Source organism: Anopheles maculipalpis, chromosome 2RL (genome assembly GCF_943734695.1).
Source record: "Anopheles maculipalpis chromosome 2RL, idAnoMacuDA_375_x, whole genome shotgun sequence".
In the NCBI taxonomy this organism is placed as follows: Eukaryota; Metazoa; Arthropoda; class Insecta; order Diptera; family Culicidae; genus Anopheles; species Anopheles maculipalpis.
In genome coordinates, this window is record NC_064871.1 from 90,312,523 (window position 1) to 90,327,611 (window position 15,089).

The window sequence follows — 15,089 nt, forward strand, 5'->3', positions numbered from 1 at the left end:
AGGAGTCCTAACGATAGTGAAGTATTTGTACTGCTTGTTGTCAATTTTCGGGCCAGAAAAACTCCCAAAAGTTTCCTGCAGTACAATCCTTAAAATCCTTCACCGATTCGTTGACAATTCTGGTGATGTTGTTGCACACTAGAAAACGAAAACGTCACCACATCAATTCCTCAACCAGAAATCATTCCACGCCACGTGACTTACTCCGCCCCGAAAAATTTCCGGTTTTTTTGTTCGCCATTCATTTCAATCAGTCAACACATACACACCAAATTGATGCAAGCGTCGTTCGTTGATTCCTTCGAAAAATCCTAGCTAAATAAAATCGTTAAGGTAAACAGGATGTTTTATGCTGTCGATGGAAGAAAGTTCTGTTAGTTTTTTCCCCGATACTACACCGATGGATTGAGTACGGGATGAAGGATGCTGTGCTACAGAAAAAAGGGGTTTACCAAAAAAGGAAAGAGAGAGAGAGAGAAAAAAAACTATCCCTCCGCTGAAAACCCATTTTTCGCTAGAAACGCAATAACAGCATGCTGGCACACAGTGAGACAAATGCAATGGAACGCAGGATGAGTTTGCTCACCGTAGCATCCCTTCGGGATTCAGCAGGAATTCCGATGCCAGAAAATGTCAATGTGCCAAAGTGCCCAAAACTGTTTGTACTATTGCTTCTGTTCGAATAGCGAAAAACGATTACGATTGCTATTTTTCGGTGGAAGCTCTCTACTGCGCAATTGTTGTGGCTGACGTCTTTTGTCTCCGGTGCTTTGGCAAGTTCAAAGCGCACATTCAGATATAGGACATGCTCCTGAATGTGTGTGTCTGTGCGTGTTTGCCTGCCTTTCATCAACGAACCAGCGCAATACTCAACCCTTACGCTTTGTCGTACAGTCGGGTGGTTCCTGGTAAATAATATTTCCAACAAACAAAAAATGGAGATTTTTCAAAATGAGATAAAAACATCTCATCTTCACCGTCACAATAGTTACGCGACGGCCCGACACGCACGGTTACCAAACTCGTCCAACCGTACAATGCGCGGCACGTGCCGGGCGACATTAATAATCTTCGGGCGGAGTATAATAGCTAGAAAAAGAGTTTCCTCCGCACTCAATTTGCGTAGGGTGCGTTGTTTTGCAATTCGGTATCATTTGCGTCCCTTATAGCTGGCAGTGAAGATATATCATCATTATAAAATTTCGCGATCAACTGCGTGACCTCCGGACCTTTTTCGTATGTCACAATCTCTCTCTCTCTCTGTCCTCCACATGAAAAGCCTGTACCTCCTTCCTATGTGTCAATATTGATCTTGTAGTTTAGCGCCACTATAATGGGCTTTAGGTCTGGTGGAATAAAAAAGTGGTGCGAAAATCCTTAGTACAACAAGTAGACGACGGTATATACAAAAAGGGGACATCACTTCTTTCATTGTAGTGTTTGTGATGGCTTCAAGAACTCCCTGTACAGCAGTGCGGATGGTTACTCTTTTATAGTCCCGATTTTGGTCGAGGGTTGACGGTCCTTCTCGCGTCTCCAAATACTCTTACTTACCGTCACTACAATACAGACACTTCAACTGCAGATGAGAGGCGAAAGCTGTCAGCATCACGTAGAGTGATCGTGAATCACAGGTTTGAAGTTAAAAAATAAACTCCATTACAAAGTAATAACCTGCAAAGAATTACACCACATGTGGCCAGACATTTTCGATTGGACATTGTGTGCCACAAACTATGAACCCGTCATCCGGCACACATTTGGTTGAGGCGTGAGAGATTGATATTTATGTTAATTGATTTTCGTCGCCATCACCAAACACGCTTTACCACCCTCAAAACACGTCCAAAATGGCATAACAATGATGATTCGTCTGCAGCATCAGCTGGAACACTGGCTTTTTTTGTTGTTGTGTGTCGCGTTTGACTAAAATCCAATCATTAATCGAGATCCTCGAGCTTCAATCGGGCAGCGCGTTATGGATGAGAGAGGAAAAAATTCTACAGAGGTTTGCCTTTAAGGGAACACAAATTCATACGCTTAGAACAACTAATAGGAACATAACATACATAATTATAGCTTTGCACCTCGCCGGGGAGTACCAACACCTCGGGATTTTTTTTTTTTTTTTTTTGTTTCGCTTCTCTGCTTTGCTTTAGAACTTCCAAAGACCTTAACCAAAAACCACCATGTTTCTAACGTGTTCTCTTTCTCCATCTCCTTTATTTTAATTACAGCAATTAACAACAAAGGATCACCGATAGACTACAAAACCGGGTCCGCCTGCTCGACACCGACAAAGGACACGCTGAAAAGCTACGATCGCAACTGCATGGGTCCGGTACTGCCGCCCCGCAGCACCATGTGCGGTCCGCCGGCGCACCACTACTCGGCGCCACTCAACTTCCGCAAGGGCTTCACCTTCACCAAATGTACATGGAAGTGTACGGCTATCTTAGTGATACTATTAAGTGTTATACTCGTTATAACATTATTATTAACAGGTAATTGCACGCTTTTACGCGCCACGCGCGTCCCCCAAAACGCCCAACACTTTAATCACCTAATTATAGACCCATCTCTCTCTCGTCCTGGCGTCCGTGATTCCCTCAGGTGGGAATTTAGCGCTTAGTAGTAGTAGTGGTAGTAGTAGGTTCTGCCACTGTGACGATATTCCACCAGAGTACATGACTACACACACACGCTCGACCCTTACGTTCAACAATATTGGCTGACGCGCTGTGGACGCAGAACAAAAAAGAGCACGAAATGGGAAATTCGCGACAATGTCCGTGTAACCTTATGTTACACGTTCCCCGCAAAAAAAAGGACACATCAGATCCTACTGATGGAGTGGTGTGGAGCAAATTTCCCAAACAGCGATAGGGAAGGATGAAGTTGTGCTACAAAATGTTGAACCATTTGTTGCCTTCAATACTTGGAAATGGGTGGTTTTTGTTTGGTGGACATCATCAGGACAGTTGACAAGGGGAAAATTGAAACAACCGAAAAAAGCCAACGCTGGAGATTGTAACATGATGTGTGTCCAGTGTAGGGGGTCCGTTCGACCTACGCAACGCAACCGTGGCAAGCGGAAGCTGTGCAACAACAACACATCGATGCTCGTGTTTTTTTGTGTGGAACCGTATGCCAACGCAACCAATGCTAATTTTGTATGCCGTGCCAAGGAAGATTTAATTCCAAAAACAAGCGAGGGAGAACCTTTTGCACTGGTGGAAAAACTGTGCCTTTGTAAGCGACACAGTGACTCGAAAATCTGATCCGACGGGGTTAAAATTGAGTGGACTGTTCGAAAATGGCAAACATACGCTCACACACAGAGCCGAAACAAAAAATCCAAAAAGGGATGGAATACAAAAACAGAATAAGAGAAATTCTATACTATATCATTAGGCGAACCTTTGTCCGATAGCGGACCAGAGCTCGAGTTTTTGGACGGCTTTTTAATCACATAATTTGTGTGCCGTGAGTTCCATTTTCCGAAATCGCCATTAATGGGAAACATTCGAGGGAACCACGGCTGGACACGGTTTGCATTTCAGTTGACAATTAAGAATGGTATTAAAACCCTTGAAGTTTGAGAGAAGTTTTGGAAGAGTCTTCTCGATTCATCAGTACCTCTCTGTGGTTGTAATCGTTTCCTCTTCTACAGCGCTGGCTAATGAACATGATTTACTAACCTTGACATCTGGGATCGAATTACAGTCTCCCTCGGTGGACAGTTCGATTGTGTTTTTTTTTTTCTTTCTATCTTCCTTTTGAATATCCCACAAGGAAATAACGCTGTGGCTTGAAGTCACACACATACACGTCCCTCAAATGTCCATTTACGGGACGCCTCCAACCATATTGTTATTTTACATGCTCTCCCTTTTCCTTGAGGGGAAGTTTAACGATGAATAAACGATCCATTTTGCATCCGTTTTCAATATTCAATTCCTTTTCGTTACTTGTAGTGTCAGCTGCACAGTGGAGAGATGATTAATTCCAGTAGCGCCCAGAGGATTGTGGAGGATTCTCACGATCTGTTCATCAGACATAACTGATCCTTCCCTCGGGGCCTACCGGACCGTCCGTCCGGTAGGCCGGACCATCCGAGGTCCGGACCATCGGAGGTTCAGCTCAATAATGAACGCCATTTGATCCTTATTCGGGGCATTTAGATGACTTTGTAGGGCTTTTTTGTGTTTCTTTGTTCACCAAAGTATCCGGTAGCACACATCCGAGAGGAAGCCAGATGGGTTGGATGGGTCGTTTTGTAGCGCTTATCAATTCCACTAACCGTTACATTCTTTTTTTCACTCTTTCTCTCTCGTCTTGTTGCAGCATCTAACGTATTAAGTATATCATATCCAACCACCAACCCCTGTACAGTTCTAGTCGATGAGAAGGCAGAAATCTCCGCAGCCAAAAGCACGATAGCGGACGCTAACCGGGCCGGCATACCGGGTGGCGGTGGCGACGGTCTCGGTATCGATCAGTCCTCCCTATCGCAATCTGGTGCTTCCGGTCGGCCGAAACCTATCGCAGCGGACGAATCGTCCCCGTCGTCGTCCATGGGAGCGTCCGGTACGGGTTCGGCCGGCGGGTCATCCTCGCTGTCGGCAGCGTCTACGGCAGCTACCGGCAAGGCAGGCACCAGTGCGGCAGCAGGAACAGGTACAGTAACAGATAAACGCATTGTTGCACCCTTACGTGTGGTAGATGTGTTGCACACTTTTGGTGGTGATGGTAGTAACGGTGGTAGTAGTAGTAGTCGTAGCAGCACGGTTGTAGTTGTTAAGCGGTCCCGCCGTCAGGCTGCGGCGGGCGACATCGACACCGGAACTGACACCGGCAGCGTTGACCGCAACGATGGGCCCACTGACGAACGGTTTGATGATAACGATTTGTTGCATGCCTCGGTGGTTGACGTTGACGTAAACGCTTACAATCAAGATACTGACAAGGGCGAAGACTCAGTCCCTGAGCCGTCCAACCAAGACAACGATGAGTTGCTGGTTCCATCGGCTCGGCCATTGACTAATTTACTTACGGTGGGTAGTGCTGATGGTGGTGAAACTGCTGTCAACAATGGTGATGAGCTTCGTATAACGGGTATGGATGTTCCGGTGTCTGCTGAAGACATCCTAACGCCGAATGATGAAAGCCCCGGTAGCAGTAGCATCGCATCAGGGCAAGATAATGGCATTTTTATCACTAATGATAATGACTTGCCGCCTGTTACCACGCTGCCGACGAGCTCCTTGAAGATGTCCGAGGAAAGTTATCCCTCAACGACACCACCCACCAAAGAAGTTAGCAACGCACAGCTGACCTTCAACGAGGATGAGAAATGGTCCAATGATGACCCATCAGCGGTGCATGGTGGGATTTACGCGCACGTACCGTTGGACCAGTCGGAGGTAGCGTTGGTCAGCCTGGAAGATGGGCTGGAACTTGGCAAGGAACGTGATAAGCACTACTACAAAACCATCGAACAGGTGGCGATCAAAGAAGCTGCAGCCAAACCACAGGAAGAAGACGAGGTAAGAATTCACACACTGCCAGAATCGGTCGTTCCGGTACCAACGTTCCAGCCAACCGTACCACTGTACCTTATCAATGAGGTAAATGGCACGTCATCGCAGGATACATCGAGCGAAGGTACGGAACTACCGCGCCTTCTGGTAAACATTTCCATTGCCACCGATCATGGTACGGGCACTGTGCAGCATTCCGTGTACGTCCTGCAGGTGTCCATACCGACACCGCCGGAATATATGCCACAGCCCCCCGAAACGGACGAACCAAAGCCAGCGAACTTTGAGCAACCGTCACCGGTCGTTGTTCCTCAGTGTCCTCCGGAACCGCCGCCGGCACCACCCTGTCCAATCAAATGTCCGTCGGATTCGCTGTTCGCTCGCTATCGCGTCATCGACGTGCAGGAGGACGATAGCGAGTTCGTGGAGCTTGATGAGGAGGGGGAAAACCAGGCCAGCATGCCTGGCCTCCGGGATGAGTATGAACTTTACACCGAAACTCCCGAAGCACTAGCAAAGGAAGCCAACGATGGTTTGACGCAGGAATTCACCACAGCCGCACAGGAACTTACTGACGGTGATGATGATGATGATGATGATGATGGTGCTACTTCTTTGGCATCCACTATAGTGAAGACCACATCCGCAGCACAATGTCCCGAGGTAACACCACCGCCCATTCTCATCCTCGAAGGTGAGCAACAACCGAGCGGATCTGCGCTCCCCACCAAACCCCCCGTCCCCTGAATTCCAAGCTCCCTCCATCACAGGCAACTCCGGGAATCGCTTCCTCCCAGTGTACATATTCTGACTACTACCACCGTCCTGATAGTGTCTTCATCAGCGATCGATCCGGGGTGAAAAAAAAGCGGAAGGAAGCCCAATGGAGGGCGAAAGAAAGCTAACCTCAAAATGGATGGATGTAGAGTCCTGCTTTAAATTCAACGCCGTACCGAGAGCATACATTCGGTGTTCTACTGCAGTGGCCTAATAACACTAATACCACGTGCCTTTCCAGTTGCTTTAGCCTTCTTCATCTGTACAAAAAACGCTTTAGATGCTACTCATTTGCTTCTCCGCTTGATTTGACCGCTTTTACCTTAGAGCTTTGTGTGTTATGAGTGTGTTTGTGTGTGTGGGGTGTTTTGGTAGCTTTTCCTGGAACTAATTAGTATGCGCCGAGCGGGTTCAGCCTTTGTGTGTACGTAGTTTTTACACGCTCGGAATAGTGTACTACCAACCCAACCCTCTTTAGACCACTAACTTCCATTGTGATTGGCCTCAAAATCTCTTGGTACAACATACATACTAACTAACTGTTTTTATTCCATTTCGCTTCTTTTTCCTTTTTCTTCTCTCTCTCTCTCTTTCTCTCATGTTGCCTCTTTTTCTTCTGTATTTCTATCTCTATTATTTATCCTAACACAACCATTTTCCCAATGTTTGTTGTTTTCTTTTGTTTGTTACCACGGGATTTTACTTTTTTGGCGCACTGCCGTACTTTACCTTCCTTCCTTGATCGTCCCCGGGATGATGTGGGTTGCGCATATGGTTGCACTCGTACCCAAACTGTACACAAACACAAAACCCTCCCAAAACCCACCACACAACCAACGAACTACAACAGGTGCACGAACATTCCCAGCGCGAAGCTTCCCACCGGACGGTACCACCTTCTCGCAGATTACGCTCGGCCAGCGGCTGTCGAAGGAGATCCCACCGTACAGCTACTGGAACATGCAGTTCTACCAGTCCGAGCCGGCGTACGTCAAGTTCGATTACAGTATCCCCCGAGGCGCATCGATAGGTGTTTACGCGCGCCGTAACGCCCTGCCGACCCACACGCAGTATCACTTCAAAGAGGTCCTGAGCGGATTCAATGCGCGCCAGACACGTGCCACTCATGTAAGTACATCCTCATCATCAGCGTCATCTCCGGCCGAGAGCCGTCCCCCTTGCTGTCTTAAGGCTCTTTTCTCCTGGAGGGATAGAATTTAACCAGTTGGTAAAGTGTGTGTGTCTGAACACAACAACCCCTCGATAAAAACAATTCACGCCACACGCCCTGGTCCAAATCCTTCTAGGCGGATTGATTTTTTTTTCTGCGTTCTCCTAGAAGCCCCTTTTACGATCCATCAAGATCAGACACAAAACTGATTAATTAGAACGATAGCTGGAAGCGAACCTCGTTCCTGGATCGGAAATTGACTGGATTTCTCTCGATTGCGATTCTTCCCGCGCAATCGAGAGTAATTGAATGTCGCTCTAGCATTGGAGGGCTATTTTCGATTCCTGTTCTTCTATTTCTATTCCTTCTTCGCTTGTTTTTGTATGGCTTAGTGACGCAAACTGACGTAAGTTCTTTCCCATGTATGGTATGTGAACTACGCGAGTTTCAGGGTTGCGTGTTTGAACATCCTTTAGCGATTTCCTACTGGACGCTAGTCCGTTCACAGGACTCCACATGGTCAACCTCATTTGTTGAGCGGTTTATATGGCTTTCTCTCTCTCTCTCTTTCCCTTCACTATAACAAGGCGTTAGTCACCCATAGAGGACCAAACATCCCCTGTACGTGAACGCTTTGCGTGTGAGATGCTTGCGATAATGAAAAGTTAACTAAACAACCTAAACGTCCCTCATTCAGTATCGTTCCCTTGTTGGTTTCGAGCGCTGATTCTAACTGCGACAAGGTCACTGGGCAAATATTGATAAAAAGAACCCCCTCTCCGAAAAGGTAGCCATCGGGCGAGGTTCGAGTGGGAAAACATAGTGTCAACAGCAAGCATAAGGGGTCAGCTTCGGGGTCAGGAGAAGGAAAGAAAAAATCACGCATACCCCAATGGGGCGTGAATATTCGTTAACTAAACATGAACATTAGGTTCACCGAAAAACCATCCCCCGATCTCGATAGGATCTCGAAGTCAATCTACTTCTTTTGCTTATAAATTATTATTAATGATATCGTTCACTTTGCCTTTCGCCTTCATTCACCAGCCATCGATGCGTCGAGAGGTCACACGCTACATGGAACCGGGCCATTGGTTCCTGTCCATCTACAACGATGACGGCGATGCACAGGAGATTGCGTTCTACGCGGTAGTCGCCGAGGATATGACCCAGAACTGTCCGAATGGATGCTCCGGTAATGGTCAGTGTTTGTTGGGACACTGTCAGTGTAATCCTGGTTTCGGTGGTGATGATTGCAGCGAGAGTAAGTATATTCACACTAACCGTTTTGGTTTCGAGACTAACTTATAGATCGGCGCTTATCCTCTTTTCTCTGTGCTTGTAGGTGTATGCCCAGTGCTCTGCTCACAGCGCGGCGAATACATTAACGGCGAATGTCAGTGCAATCCGGGCTGGAAAGGCAAGGAGTGCTCTCTGCGGCACGACGAATGTGAAGTTCCGGACTGTAATGGACACGGGCACTGTGTCAGCGGCAAGTGTGCTTGCGTACGAGGCTACAAGGGCAAATACTGCGAAGAAGGTAGCATTTATAGCATTCATTTTCCCTTCGTTTTTTTTTTTTTTGGTTTGAGATTTTTTTTTCCCGTTCCGTGTTTGGGGACTTGGAGTCGAGTTCGAAACTTTGCCGAGTGCTCAGGAACTCGCGCTGGAAGCAGTATCTTCCTATTTTTCACTATATCTGTCCCTGTCTCTGTCCGCGCGACTCTTGTGTACTAAACCAACACACTAACACGTAGAGAGATCATCCGCCGTAGACACATATGGCTTACTCACCCGTCACCAAGTAGTGCCCAAACACACAGTAGTATGTCTGACGCTCGCTCATATCACACTAACCCTCTTCTGGAACAATCTAGGAAGAGACTATAGCTATTATGATTTAAATATTTCGTACAACTGCTACTTACGAAACCGTGACACGCGCAATATTTGATCGAGTCCTTGAATTTATCTTCTTCCAGTTGACTGCCCGCATCCGACCTGTACCGGACATGGATTCTGCGCTGAAGGTACCTGCATCTGCAAGAAAGGCTGGAAGGGACCGGACTGTGCCACCATGGACCAGGACGCATTACAATGTCTGCCCGACTGTTCCGGTCATGGTACGTTCGATCTGGACTCACAAACCTGCACCTGCGAACCAAAGTGGAGTGGTGAGGATTGCTCGAAGGAGCTGTGTGATCTGAACTGTGGACAGCATGGCCGGTGTGTTGGCGAGACTTGCAGCTGTGATGCTGGATGGGGCGGTGAATACTGCAACAATAAGCTTTGTGATCCACGCTGTAACGAGCATGGCCAGTGCAAGAATGGCACGTGCCTGTGTGTTACTGGATGGAATGGCAAACACTGTACGCTGGAAGGATGTCCTAATAGGTAACTGGGCGATAGTTTTCTCTAGCTCGTAGAATTGGTTTAATAATGGAAAAATTCATACTTCCCTTTGTAGCTGCTCCCAACATGGTCAGTGTCACGTGAGCGGTGAGCTGATGTGGGAATGCCGCTGCTACGAAGGCTGGGACGGTGTGGACTGTTCAGTACCGCTTGAACAAAACTGTGGCGACAATAAAGATAACGATCGCGGTAAGTACAACCTTTCATTTTTGGAAACTTAGACAGCATATACTTACACTCTTTCTGATTGTCCTCATCCTTCCAAATTCAAAAGATGGTCTGGTTGACTGCGAAGATCCCGAATGCTGCGGTAGTCACTCGTGCAAAACGAGCCAATTGTGCGTCTCGGCACCGAAACCGATCGATGTACTACTGCGCAAACAACCGCCCGCCATTACGGCCTCATTCTTCGAACGCATGAAGTTCCTGATCGATGAGGGCAGTCTGCAGAACTACGCCAAGCTGGAAACGTTCAACGAAAGGTAAGCGGTCGAATGTCAAACGATGCCCTCTCACTGGGCAATGCATTTTTGTGTTTCGTTCTGTTTGTATTTTTACTTTTTTTTCACCTCATCTCGTGTTTAATTTTTCACCGGCCTGCCTGCCCCGTTGGGTGGTGCGCGAGAAAGATCAATGATTATTTTTATAGCAATTTGAAATGCTAATTTGAAAAAGGCAAACCAACGTGGCATCATGACCGGTTGATTGGCGAACAGTTGCCGTTTTTTTCTCTCTCTTTCTTTTTCATGTTTAACGATTTAAATATTATCCGTGTTTCGTTTTTTTTCTCCTCCGGTTCATACGTTTACTTTAATATTACCACTTTGTAAACGTTTGCACCGGTGCCGATTACGTGATAATGATCGGCATGTTGTTTTGTTTTTTTCTTTTCTCTCTTTTTTATAATTTAATTGACTTTCAAATATTTGTTATTGGGTTCTTTTTTTGAAAAATATTTGTTGAAAAGTGTCTATTATCTTTTTGTTCAACGGTAACTGTTTGCCATCCAAATTTACTGTTTTGTTATTTGTGGCTAGCTTAAAACTATTCTCACAAAACCAAAATAATTGTTTGTGATATAACTAGCTATAAATAGCAAGAGTAAATTGAATATAAAATAATATATTAACATCAATATATATACACACATTCTGTTATTATATAATTACTATATAAATATATTATGTTGTGCCCCCGTCTATTTATACATCCTCCCGCTAATTGCCATTTGTTTTAATTTTCAATGTTCCGCATCAACCAAACAACAAACAGAATCAAATGCAAAAAAAAATGAAAACGAAAACCCCCAAAGCTCACGCTGTAGGAAAAACTGAACCTCTTTTTTTTAAACCTCTCTCTCTCTCTCTCATGACAAAAATAAAAGCGTATAAGAAGTGATTTTTGTACAAACATATTCAAACACAGCCCCCTTGAAAAATGCAGTTCCCAGTCAGAGAAAATCATACGAAATGGTTTCTGCATAGCAGCAGCAACCCAACCACAGAACACAGACAGACACTCAAACGTACACAAATTATATCTCTTTCACACTGCCACCGTTTTTAAAAGGAAGATAAATTAAACCCATTAAAGGCATCGGCAAACATTGGCGCAATGTAAATAGAAGAAAAAGTTACGGGCGAAAATCCGACAAATGGATCAGCAGTTTTATTTTTGCACCAATTTGTATGTTTTTGTGAATGATACTTTTTTTTCTACTGGTGCTGCTGTCCTCCATTATTTGCAAGGACATTCCGTCACAGTATTATAGCATTATTGTTATATAGACAGTTGTTACTAGTAAAGTGCTAAAGATGCTATAATGGATTTCATCATTGTACACTCATTGTGCATTGTGTGCGCACCAGTTTGAAACAATGCGGCAAATGTTTTGGAAATTTGTGTTTTTTTTTATAAATGTGTATAATTGTATGTTTGCATACGCACACTTTTGTTCCTGATACTGCCTGCGGGTCGGTTTTTGCTGAATTTTCCATTATGTATCGCAAATTAATACATTAAATATTAATCATCATCGAGCTCGCTTGGTCGTCCCCAGCGCATCCCCATTATTCTGCGGGTGGTTTCCGATCCCGTGGACCCTGCCTCGTGGCGGGTTTGTGTGTGTGTGTGTGTGTGTGTGGGTTTTGTGTCATTTTCCCAGCAGGTGGAAAAACCACGCGTTAGCAAAATTCCATTCGCACCGACGGGTTAATCGATCGAGTCGATTTCTCGCACCCATCACCGCATACAGTCGAGCTGCGCTGCAACAAAAAGCTCCCGATTTGAATGCACATTGACTTTTGTGTGCTGGAAAGGGCACCAACCGCAATCCCTTCAGTTTGGCATCCCTTTGTTTCACACGCACACCCACACACTTCCACACTCTGTGGGAGTGGTACCGGGCAATCGGTACAGAATGGCTGTGAAAAATTAATTCATACTCAATCGCTCGATGATGATTATAACACCAGCACTTAATGCGATAATATTTTAATTATTACCAACCGGAGGCCCAGATACTTGGGTTTAAATTGGCGTCGGTTAGCTTGGGCCCGCGCTTTAAGCCAAATCCTACACGGGAGTGTTTTGGTCGGCGTACACCCGGTCAGACATTGGCGTAATTGGCAAACGAACTTTATGCCATCGGAATCGCAATAGTTGGGTGTAGTTTCCATTTCCACTGCGGTGTGCTTGCACCGTTAAACAGATGGTAGGACATCGCTAGCAACATAGTTACAGAGCTTCAATGTTTGCACAATACAATTGAATACGATTGGAAGAGGATCTGTTGAAAGAATAGCAGGTATATTAGCATCAAAGGCTTAGTGGACGATCAAATGAGTTGATATAACAAAAGGGTTTTTTGTACTATATATAGAGCTAGTATAGAGTCTACTTGAAACGAGTAATTATAGTAATTTTACAGTAATATAAAAATATAAGCTTAGTAAAGATGAATTCTTTGATATACGTGTTTTATATAAAACTCTTGTACGATTAGGATGCTATAAAATTTTGGCAAGTACTCCATCCCGTTACAAACTATACCCAAATCGTTTCTTAAGTAAGGACTACAGTACATTTCAAAATTAAATCCCACTCTTGTCGAGAGAACTAATCTAATCCACTGTTTCAATTTTTGCTTTTCTCTCCTTCCATTTCTCTATTTCAATCTCGGCTAACCACTGCTAATACTAACCACTACTAAACTACTACTACTACTTCTACTACTACTACTATCACCATCACTTCTATCGCTACGTGAATGTGCAGCGTTTTTTGGAATCATTTTAACGCAAGGTAAGACCCCGCAAAACAGAAAAGAAAACTATTCTAATGCTTAATTGGAAGTTTTTGAATCTAATGCAAAAAAGTAAAAGATACTACACACGTCGGGGGTCAAAAGCATACGCGAGGAAAACGAAAAGCGTCGTTACGAGGAAGTACAGAACAAAGTAGAGCTCACCAATTTAACCAAACTAACGAACTAACAAAAAACACACTGCCTAGGAGATTTCCCCATTTTTTGTTGAACGAGTTGATCAAATCAATGTAACAGAAAAGTATAGAAAAAAAAACAATGTAAAACTGTTGCGGAATAATTCCTCCATCCTCAAACTCACATGTCCATGTCCCCTGCCATATACCAAACACACAGTTCCATATCATCCCACACAAATACACTACCATCTGCTAGCTTCCTGTTCAAATGTCACCTACACCCTGTTACCTCACGAATCAATCATGGTGACATTTTGTGCATGTTTCCTAGTTTCCCAACAAAAAGAAAAAGAAACACGGCTTTGATGGCCTCAATTGTGTCGAAAAACTCATTCCCAAATACCCACCACCAACCCATATATATATTTGTCCGATTTGTTGTCCCCTTTCTTGTTTTTTCCCCCATCGTTTTCCCAACTACAAAAAAAAAAAAAAATATTTATATCAAGCTTCCCACTTTTGATCTTAAGTTTTGTGTACCGTGATACCGAATTTATGTTTTTATTAATTGTGTTTCACTCAAAAAAACACACACCAACAATCATGTTTCACTGAGCGTATAGTGCGGCGTATTTGTGTTTGTAGTGTGTGCCTTTTTTTCGTTTTAATTGTTGTGTTGGTTTTAAAGAAAAGTTTTTTTTAATATTTGTATACGATTTGTATGTATATGTATGTATGTGTGTGTAAGTGTATTTGTGATTGTGTGTGTGTGTGTGTGTCTGAACTATTGAAACGTTTATTATAGGAAACATATTTGCCACGTGCTAAATGTGTATGAAATGGTTTGAAAACAGTACAATGTGTATGAATGTGAAAGCAGTTTGGCTGAGCTATACAAAATATTTTATAATATCTACACATGTTATAAGTGGGTCACTTAAGTCCTATAAAATAGCAAAAACATTTTTTTATAAATCTTGCACATGTACATGTGTGGCCTAGATTTATCTCATTTTTCGGGAAAATAATAATTCCTTTGGGTCTATGAGAAACTAATTTTTGTTTGCTCTAAAAAGCTTTTCAATTAAATTTATTTGACAAGTTCCTAAGTGCTAAAGGAATCACGAATAATCCAGTAACGCCATGATCGATATCCTTTCATCGTCATGTGCTTGTGTCCGTGTTCATTAAAACACGCTTTTTTTCTTTTTTGGTGGAAATTGTTGCGTAAATGCGTAACTGGTAATTAAATTTTCCGATAAAAGAAAAATGTAGAACAGTCGACATAAGGTCACAGGACACAGTCATCAGCAGGGTCTTGTGAACCTGGTCACTGCGTCAGCGAGACTTATAACAAGATATTTCGTTGGGGTTACTCAGTGGCCCGGCTGATGACCCATTTATGCTGATGCTCCCTACAGATTTTGTGCCGCACAATTGGTCACCACACACCGGACAAGAAGCAACCGGTGCCTCCTGGTGGTTGATCTCTATCCGGCTCAACGAAATTTTCGGACAGCACACGGCGACACGTCGCTCTTCGGTAACCCAATTTTTGGTGCAGCTTATCCAACGGTGCTGGAGCTTCGCTGCACACGTTCGTAAATAAAATATAACCGAATCATTTTCGGTACGGTGATGTCCTGCTGTCCATGTGGAAATTTTTAATGGCACCAACGACCTACTGTGGCGCGCGTATGTGTGTGTGTGTTTTCCGAAACACGGCATGTGCAGTTGCGGTT

General features: G+C 44.4%; 2 protein-coding genes across 9 annotated transcripts in view; one reads left to right on the forward strand and one right to left on the reverse strand.

Moving 5' to 3' along the window:
- Positions 1-15,089, forward strand: part of LOC126567717 (teneurin-m) — a 504,494-nt gene that overhangs the window by 482,503 nt on the left and 6,902 nt on the right. For 5 of the 8 annotated variants that reach the window (XM_050223975.1, XM_050223978.1, XM_050223976.1 and 2 more), the window contains 9 exons: positions 2,238-2,504; positions 4,348-6,237; positions 7,171-7,448; positions 8,539-8,755; positions 8,837-9,031; positions 9,474-9,885; positions 9,959-10,092; positions 10,178-10,385; positions 13,180-13,206. In XM_050223975.1, the coding sequence (XP_050079932.1) occupies positions 2,238-2,504; positions 4,348-6,237; positions 7,171-7,448; positions 8,539-8,755; positions 8,837-9,031; positions 9,474-9,885; positions 9,959-10,092; positions 10,178-10,385; positions 13,180-13,206 (3,628 nt within the window). Of the gene's footprint in view, positions 1-2,237; positions 2,505-4,347; positions 6,238-7,170; positions 7,449-8,538; positions 8,756-8,836; positions 9,032-9,473; positions 9,886-9,958; positions 10,093-10,177; positions 10,386-13,179; positions 13,207-15,089 lie in introns of those variants that run through there. The other 3 variants (XM_050223982.1, XM_050223983.1, XM_050223981.1) reach the window with 3 other exon arrangements.
- The window catches only part of LOC126568633 (coiled-coil-helix-coiled-coil-helix domain-containing protein 7), a 492,112-nt gene that overhangs the window by 72,807 nt on the left and 404,216 nt on the right, over positions 1-15,089 (reverse strand). The gene's annotated exons all lie outside the window — the stretch shown is intronic.